Raw genomic sequence first — 8,618 nt, 5'->3', positions numbered from 1 at the left:
ATGGGTATTAGAGCATATTCTATGGTCAATATTTTTCTATTCTATCACTAAAATAACCATATTTTATTAACACATACTTAAAAAACTCCATTGATTTTGTTGAAAAATTCACTAATTAAAAAAATGTTGCAAGCGGTCCTGAAGTTTATGCTTCATTAATTTCACCCCTGGTTCTATATTTCCTATCTAGCTGACACATATACACACTAGGGTTAAATTTTTATCATGACAGTTAACCTACCAGTATATTTTTGGAGTGTGGGCTTAAACCACAGCACCCAGCAAACATGGCGAGGACATACAAACTTCACACAAATTGCCCTTAACTATGAATTGAACTGATGACCTGTGAGGAAGTATCGCTAAACATTACACTATCTGTGCATATATTTTTCCTTGCCTTTGAACAGCAAGATAAACTATTGTTCATGTAAAGAGAAAGTGTAAGGTTATGATCAGTAGATTCCTGGGGTTGATGAGGGAAACCCAATATTTAGCCTCACAACATGACTTTGGAAAGTTGTACAACAGTAAATATTAAACTCCAGTGGTTGATCTGTAACTGTACTCCATGTTAAAAGGGAGATCACAATTAGGACAAGTGACCAAAGGTGTTGTTAAAAAAAACATTCAGTGAGGCAGAATTATAATTTTCTAAATTGTGTGACCAACTTTTTGTAAGTGATCCAGAATAGGAATTGACTGTACATTACCCAGAAAAGTTCCATATTACCTCCTGGATGCATGATTCTCAGAGAGATACCCAATTTAGGTTACCACCTTATGTCCTATAAGTGTGCTGTAACATTATGTTGGTGGAGTTACATTAAGTAATCCAAATGTACCAGTGGGTTTGGAATGTGCAGAAAGAGAATCACACGTTAGCGAAAGCCCATGGTCAATAGGACAAACACAACTAACACTCCTGAAAAATATAAATAGATAAAATAAGTAATTTGTATCAAAAATGTTACTAATATTTTAAAATTTTATGAAATTTCTAAGATCCCCAAATCTCGGTGCAATGACAGATGTCCTCCTGGATACAGAAAAGCCTCTAATGGAGGACACCATGTCTGCTGCTATGACTGTGTCCCCTGTCCTGAGGGAGAAATGTCCAATGTTACAGGTAGGGATGTGATATACTGTACACAGATTATATATATATTTATAAGTAAAGGAGGCCACAGCTGTGATGGTATATTTGCATAGAATTTAGGTAATGGGACCCAATTAAAATAATGCAAAGATTACAAGAAACAATTCATCAAATGCTCAAAAATAGTTACTGTAAGTATGGGCCTTCAGTGGTCCCAGACTTCATAAAGTAAGTGATGTTACAAAACTTTATGTACTGTAAGTAGATAGGCCAAGTGGAAATTAGGTACATAGAGTATCAGGGCTGTAACTAGGGTGGTGCAGACAGTGCTCAGCACTCAGCATATTTGCCATGTGGACCCACTGGCCAAATCCACCCATGATCGCCCAACTGTGTTTGAGCACCAGCACTGAAGTGCTGCCTGCTCTAATGTATAATAGTAGTGGTGTGCCTGGCTCCTTCTCTGCCAGATGCACCGCTGCTCATTTACATTACAGTGGGTAGCGCTGCAGCTGCCAACCCTGTGTGCTCTGCTTCCCTCCTCATCTACTATATTGTCTCCAAGGACTGGGAAAGATGTCATGACGTCTCTCCAGGTTGACTTCTGCCAGGCAGAGGAACCATTCCATGGCTGGCTGCTGGTCAAAACAAAGGTAAGCAGCACCATAGCTGCTCCAGGGGAAAGGGAGGGGGGATGAAAAGGAGTAATGAGGTGGAGGAAAGAGCTGAAAGTGCTCTACCGGGTATAATGTGTATACAGAGCTCTACCTGGAATAATGTGTATGAGGGGCTTTACCTGGCATAATGTGTATAAGGATCTGTTCTGTTGCATATCATGTATAAGGGTCTCTACTGAGGCATAACATGTATTAGCGGATTTACTGCGGTGTAACGTGTAGAAGAGGCTCTACTGTGTGGTGGAATGTGTTTAAGGGGTATTAATGTGTGGTGTAAGATGTATAAGGGGCACTACTGTGTGGCATAACATGCATAAGGAGTACTACTGTGTGGTGTAACATGCATACTAGGCACTACTGTGTGGTGTAATGTGAATGATGGACACTACTGTGTGGTGTAATGTGAATTAGTAGTATTCTGTGGCGACGTTCCTGCCTCATGAAGTCACACCCTTGCCCCATGAAGCCACACCCCTATATTTTTGGTGGATTCCTTCAGTGTGCACTGTCCCTATATTTAATATGGGGGAGGGTGATGAAAGGCAACAATTATTTCTCTAGCACAGGGCACCAAAATGTCTACTTGCAACTCTGCTGAGTATGGTCTCTATATTAAAATCTTAACCAACAATTTTGTGTTACTGGCAATTGAGGTGAATTATTATGAGGCACAATGAAATAAGTTGATAATATGGCATTAATGAAGGGATTAAAAGACTTCAGGGTATGATGAAAGTGATAAAAGCTGTAAGAGGGTTTTCACAAGAGACATACAGTATTATGGAGAGAGAAGGGAAAGTAAATTAATTGGTAGGGAATCATGATGATAATGGAATAAGAGTATAGAGATGAGGAAGATAGCAGAAGGACATTTGATCTAATGGGGGTTAGGGATTCTATGCGGCTGACTGGTGCCTCTTCTTCAGGACATCTACTGTATAGGAGAGTGCTTTATTTATTTGTGCTTATGTTGAGAGCTTTTTTATTTCTCCTTTATTACTTTCTCTGCCTTCCTTTCTCTTCTATAGCTTTTCTTTCTTGGCTTTTCTCCTGTCTTTCCACTCATTATAGTTCTGTCTTCCCCTTTCTTGCCTCCAGTGATAGCTTGCTATAAACCTGTCTGTTCTGCCACTTAGCGCCAGCTTGTATACTGACGGACAGGCACCACCACCCATTTTCGTATGTGGGCATGTCACTTGTCCCTGTTTTGGTTGTTCACAGGCTCTGGCTGGCATAGGATCTGGCAGCTAGTATTCCTCCATGGCAGGGTCTGCCTAGTGTTATTTATTGCACTTCATTAGCAATGTGCCAAGAGCAGGACTCCATTATCAGCTGGCATTTACGCTTGTGTTCCATGGAGCCTTCAATGTGTGTGAATATGTGGCAATCTGTGTTATCAGCCTTGCCTTATGAAATGTTGTGTTGGGTGATGCAGTCCTGTTATGTTCAGCACTCTAAGAACCTGATTCAGAGATGGAAGCAAAGTCGATGTTCCATGGAACTGATCAATTATCGGCAGACTGCTTACATGCTGCAATCACATTAAACATGCGTCAAGGTGCTGCTGCGAGCCTGTATGTAATGAGGATTCATAGCAAAGTGATTGACAGGTAGTGACCACTTGGGGGCTTTTTAATGGGGAGTGGCAGCAAAAATGCAGGCACGTCATTATCATTTTCAGTGTGTGTAGCTATAAAATTTTCAGCTGCAAGCTCTAATGTACAAAAACATGGTGCCTGTGTGGCTTCTGCCAGGACGAGTCTGAGCAGCCATTGGGCTTCCCTTATGCCCAATATTCCTTGTTCTTACATACACTGTAGGCTGCCTATGTGCACATAATTGTGAATGAGTTGTGATAGCTCCGGTGGACGTCTCTTTTCATTTCTGGGCAGCAGCTTCATTTGCTGATATCAGCAGTTGCGTTGCAGAGAAAGTCACACTTGCAGTTGCATTAGCGTCCATCTCTGATTAGGCCCTACTGCAAATCAGACCAATTTGAGCAGGGCATTGGGACTCACTTGGTGCATGTGCTGATAGCCTGATCTGAATGGTGTATATGCTAAAATGAAGTGGTAATGCACCCTGTGGTTGGGGGTTACTTTCTTTTACATCTGGAAAGCACCTCAGTTACCAAGTACTAGATTTTATTTACTGCTCCAGCACTGCAATTTATCTCTGTTCTTACCTCCCAACCCGTTACTATTTCCACAATGGTGGCAGGGTCCTCCATGATGAATTCAAGGCATCAGGGTGTCTATTTATTAAACCTTGGAGAGACATAAAAAGGACAAGATAAAGTACCAATCAACCAGCTCCTAACTGCCATGTTACAGGCCGAGTTTGAAAAATGACAGTGGCATAGAATGTATAAGGGGCATTAGGAGCTGGCTGGTACTTTTTCTCCATCCTCTTTATCTCTCTCTCCAAGGTTTAGTAATAGACTCATAGGCCAATGGAAGATGGACTGGACTGGTTAGTGACAATCAGTGGCCTTTGTGTAAGGTGGTGCAAATAAGACATCACCCCCTGGCAGTTTCAGCATGTCTGTATAAGTGGGAGCAGCTATTGATGTGACATTGTTGATGGTAAAATGGAGCCATTGACACATTTTGGACACTATGGGTGGCTTGACTACCAGTTCTAGGGATGATCACCTTTAATGGTGTCCTCCTGCCTTGTCATGGACATTAAAACTATTGCAGTAGGGTGACAGTCAACTTAAATTTGTTACATTTATTGAGCTATAGTCTATTGATTTACATGTATTTCTGGCAGGGTTAATTGAAAACTGTGATTATAAGTTGTAGCATTATTTACAGTTATGGTGAGATTAATATCCCATTTATATATTTATTAAATTATTACCCAACCTTCAGTTCTGCATTACAACTCTTCTCTCTTTCCTTTTATTATTTTTATATTTTTAACAAATGTTTTGCCTTTTTAAAGACTGTTTGTCCACACAGTGGCTCTTGAACAACTATCTACCTGGTGACTTTTGAAAATAAGAAAACACTATTGTGTACGACAATATGTCTGACTGTCACCCACTGATGTTTGTTTGTTTTTACTGTGAGTGGGAGAATAATTAGACATGTTTGCATAATATGCAAAGGGCATTATTGTAACATTATTTGTACTAGCCTGGTCACATCTCCTGGCTTGTACAACAAGGGGCTAGATGCAAATAAGTCCGAGTTGGCCATAGGTGCAGGTTCCCGCCCAAACTCGGATGTTGTTTTAAAGCGGCAATCCTTTACAAGGCTGGCTATGCCTTGTAAATGACTGCCCCTTCATAAAACACCCAGGGTATCTAAATTGTAGAAAAATATCAGAAAAATGTCAACATTTTTAAAAACTGTTTATGTTATGGTGAATATCCACTCACTGGTAAAACGTACTTTTCTGCTGCTACATGATGTCACAAATTGATTCACTACACAGGGATGGTTAAGGGGAGAATGTTATGGATGTGGGGACTGAGTGGAAAAGATGTGAGTAGAGAATGGTATTGTTGTGGAGACAGACAGAGAGAGGTGAGTATGGGATGGATATACAGTAGGCAGAGATTAGAGTGGGTAATGGGTACTGAGTGGGATGGCTTTGGGGACTTAGTGGTATGGATTTGGGGACTCAGTGGAATGTTATTTGATTACTTAGATAGCCATGGCAGCCAATCAGCTGAGCTGTATAATTTTATAGTATACAAATTATAAATGTTACTTCAATGCTCCTCTATTTTCACTGCTTCTTGAATAGACCCCTAAGGGAGAATTAAAATGTCCACTAGAATGCAGCAATTTACAATGAGCTCACTTTTTTGTGTGAAAAGTCATGCTTTTCTTGTGAAAAAAGTGGCTTTTCACCATAATGTGGGAACCCGCTTTTGGTCCTATCCAATTGCAAATGTGCGTAAATGGGATTTGCGCCACAATTCTTGCCTGCAAAACCAGTGAAAAGTGTAGGTGAAAATGGGGAAATATGGCTGTACCACCCAAAAAATAAACTAATATAGGATAACAGTATAGAAGTCTTTTAGTGATCATAATAATTGTATTTTGGGTACTTAAATTGTGTTATATGCATTTAACAAAAAAAAAATAGAGAAAATGACAGAAAGCAAATCCTTTTTTTTAGCATAATAACTGTTCACATTAAATTGGGGGTACATAAAAATGGGTATACATATAAGCAGTTTTTGGGTAATTTTTTTGCCATTTTATAAAAATCTTTAAAAAATGACTACTCCCACCTGCATGCATAAAAACAGATGTCCCACTCATAAAGCACCCCAATATACCCTTTCCATACCTTGTACCCCAATTTCCATCATTTTGCATTTATTCACCACAATTGACATGACATTATTACAAATCCATAATTAGTTTTGCAGACAATTGAATTCATCACTAAGTGGAATAGAATTTGGGCTTGGGTGGGAAGGATGTGGGGAATGCATGAAATGGATGTTGGGGCAAAATGGAATAGGTGTAGCATCTAAGTCTGTTGAAAGTAGGGTCTGAGTCTCATGGATGTGGGGACTGAGTGGGGAGGATTTGGGAAAAAATAGGATGTATTGGGAACTTTTTTTTTCTAATGCATATATGAATAGACCTTCAGTTACATATACTGAATGTGTGTGTTCCGATTGAAAATTACTATACAGCAATTAAACTTCATGATCATGCTGAATCTGCAGCTAACCACAGAGTGTGTTGCAAAAGGGATGCTGATACATTCATTAAGGGGGTCATTCCGAGTTGATCGCCCGCTAGCAACTTTTTGCATCACAGCGATCATCTCAAGTGCGGCTAAACTGCGCATGCATATGCACCGCATTGCGCAGGTGGATTGGACGAGTGCAAAGTGGTTCGTTGCTGTGCGATAGATCTAATGAAGAATCCATTTGCACGGCCGGTCGCAAGGTGATTGACAGGAAGAGGGCATTTATGGGTGTAAACTGACTGTTTTCAGGGAGTGGTTGGAAAAACGCAGGCGTGTCCAGGCGTTTGCAGGGCGGGTTTCTGCCGTCAAATCCTGACACAACACGCTGAAATGATCGCACGGGCTGAGTAAGTCAAGACCTACTTAGAAACTGCACAAAACTTTTCCGGCCCGCTCGACATGCACATGCGATCGCACACTTGCAAAGTGAAAATACACCCCCCCATAGGCGGCGACTATCTGATTGCAGTCCAGCAAAAAGCTGCTAGCGAGCGTACAACTCGGAATGAGGGCCTCAGGCTTCTGTCCTAATGTTCATAATTGAATCAAATTTTAGAGCTTTAGTTGCAGAGGTCCAGAGGTTTCTTTCATTTTTAAAATAGATGTACTGTAAACGTAAAAAGCCTTAAATGGACTTGTTACACTATAATTTATTTATAAGTTCACTAAAAATGTTATTTTATGTGTCAGTAAAACTTCTCATGAGAGCTACATCAACAGGCTAAGGAGATAAGCCCATTTCTGATATTACATTTTGTGAACATAACAGAGTTTACCGAATATGTAGTTGCTACTGTAATGTTACATTTTACTGAATGTTGATGTATTTTAGTTGGTTATAAGTTCAACAAATTGGTGATTTCAATGAAAATGTGTTTTCTTTATATTTAAGACAGTGACAGCTGCCATCGATGTCCTGATGAAGAGTGGTCTGATGAGAGAAAAGTTAGATGTATTCCTAAATCGTACGACTTTCTGTCTTATGAAAAGGATTTGATAGCAAAAATTTCTTCAGTAACAGCTTCATCTTTCTCTGCCATAACATTATATATATTAGGGAACTTTATTTATTACTGGGACACTCCAATCGTGAAAGCCAATAACCGGGCTGTGAGCCTCATTCTCCTGGTCTCCATCTTGCTGAGCTTCCTCTGTGTGTTCCTGTTCCTTGGCCGGCCAGTGGATGGAACCTGCAAACTAAGACAGATGTCATTTGGGATCTTCTTCTCCACAGCTGTCTCTTCTGTACTGGGCAAGACTGTCACTGTCTGTATTGCTTTCAAAGCCACCAAACCCGGCAGTCCCTGGAGGAAGTGGGTCACAGTCAAAGTATCTAATTATGTGGTCATTGTGTGCTCCTCTGTCCAAGCTGTGATCTGTGGCATCTGGCTGTCTGTATCTCCTCCCTACCAGGAGTATGACCATCACTCCTATAAGGGAATGATCATCATTCAGTGTAATGAGGGGTCAGTGATTGGGTTTTACTCTATGTTGGGTTACATGGGGATCCTGGCGACTGTGAGCTTTTTTCTGGCTTTCATGGTGAGGACATTACCGGACAGCTTTAATGAGGCCAAGTATATCAGCTTCAGCATGCTGGTGTTCTGCAGTGTCTGGATTGCAATGATCCCAGCCTATATGAGCACCAAAGGGAAATACATGGTGGCTGTGGAGATATTCGCCATCCTGACCTCATGTGCTGGAGTTCTGGGCTGTATATTTTTCCCAAAGCTGTATATTCTGCTTCTGAAACCTGAATTGAACTCCAGAAAAAGCATGATGGAGAAAAACAAATTATAAAACATCACTTATTGTCTATTATGCATATCAATACACTTTTGTTGGGACTATGGACCTAATTCAGACCTGATCGCTGCTGCAAATTTGTTAGCAGTTGTGCAAAACCATGTGCACTGATGGGGAGGCAGATGTAACGTGCAGAGAGAGTTAGATTTGGGTGGGTTATTTTGTTTCTGTGCAGAGTAAATACTGGCTGCTTTATTTTTACACTGCAATTTTGATTGCAGATTGAACACACCCCACCCAAATCTATCTCTCTCTGCACATGTTATGTGTGCGTCCCCTGCAGTGCACATGGTTTTGCCCAACTGCTAATA

At 40.6% G+C, this 8,618-nt stretch overlaps 1 protein-coding gene across 1 annotated transcript; it reads left to right on the top strand.

Annotated features, from left to right (window-relative positions):
- Window positions 1-506: 506 nt before the first annotated feature.
- Window positions 507-8,367, top strand: LOC135051883 (vomeronasal type-2 receptor 26-like). The gene is made up of 3 exons (XM_063957411.1): window positions 507-530; window positions 1,006-1,129; window positions 7,394-8,367. Exons 1-3 carry the CDS (start codon window positions 507-509, stop codon window positions 8,299-8,301), a joined length of 1,056 nt encoding a protein of 351 aa, XP_063813481.1. The 3' UTR covers window positions 8,302-8,367.
- The last annotated feature ends 251 nt before the right edge of the window (window positions 8,368-8,618 follow it).

The sequence above is a fragment of the Pseudophryne corroboree genome, chromosome 1, assembly GCF_028390025.1.
Source record: "Pseudophryne corroboree isolate aPseCor3 chromosome 1, aPseCor3.hap2, whole genome shotgun sequence".
In the NCBI taxonomy this organism is placed as follows: Eukaryota; Metazoa; Chordata; class Amphibia; order Anura; family Myobatrachidae; genus Pseudophryne; species Pseudophryne corroboree.
Note: the sequence above shows the minus strand (reverse complement) of the source record. Positions and strands in the feature narration are given on the sequence as shown.

Excerpts from the sequence above, each read along its gene's own strand:
- LOC135051883 (XM_063957411.1), top strand. The coding sequence starts at position 507 with ATGACTTTGGAAAGTTGTACAACA. Across the intron at positions 531-1,005 it reads CTTTGGAAAGTTGTACAACA|ATCCCCAAATCTCGGTGCAA; the intron begins GTAAATATTAAA and ends GAAATTTCTAAG. Across the intron at positions 1,130-7,393 it reads AGAAATGTCCAATGTTACAG|ACAGTGACAGCTGCCATCGA; the intron begins GTAGGGATGTGA and ends TTTATATTTAAG.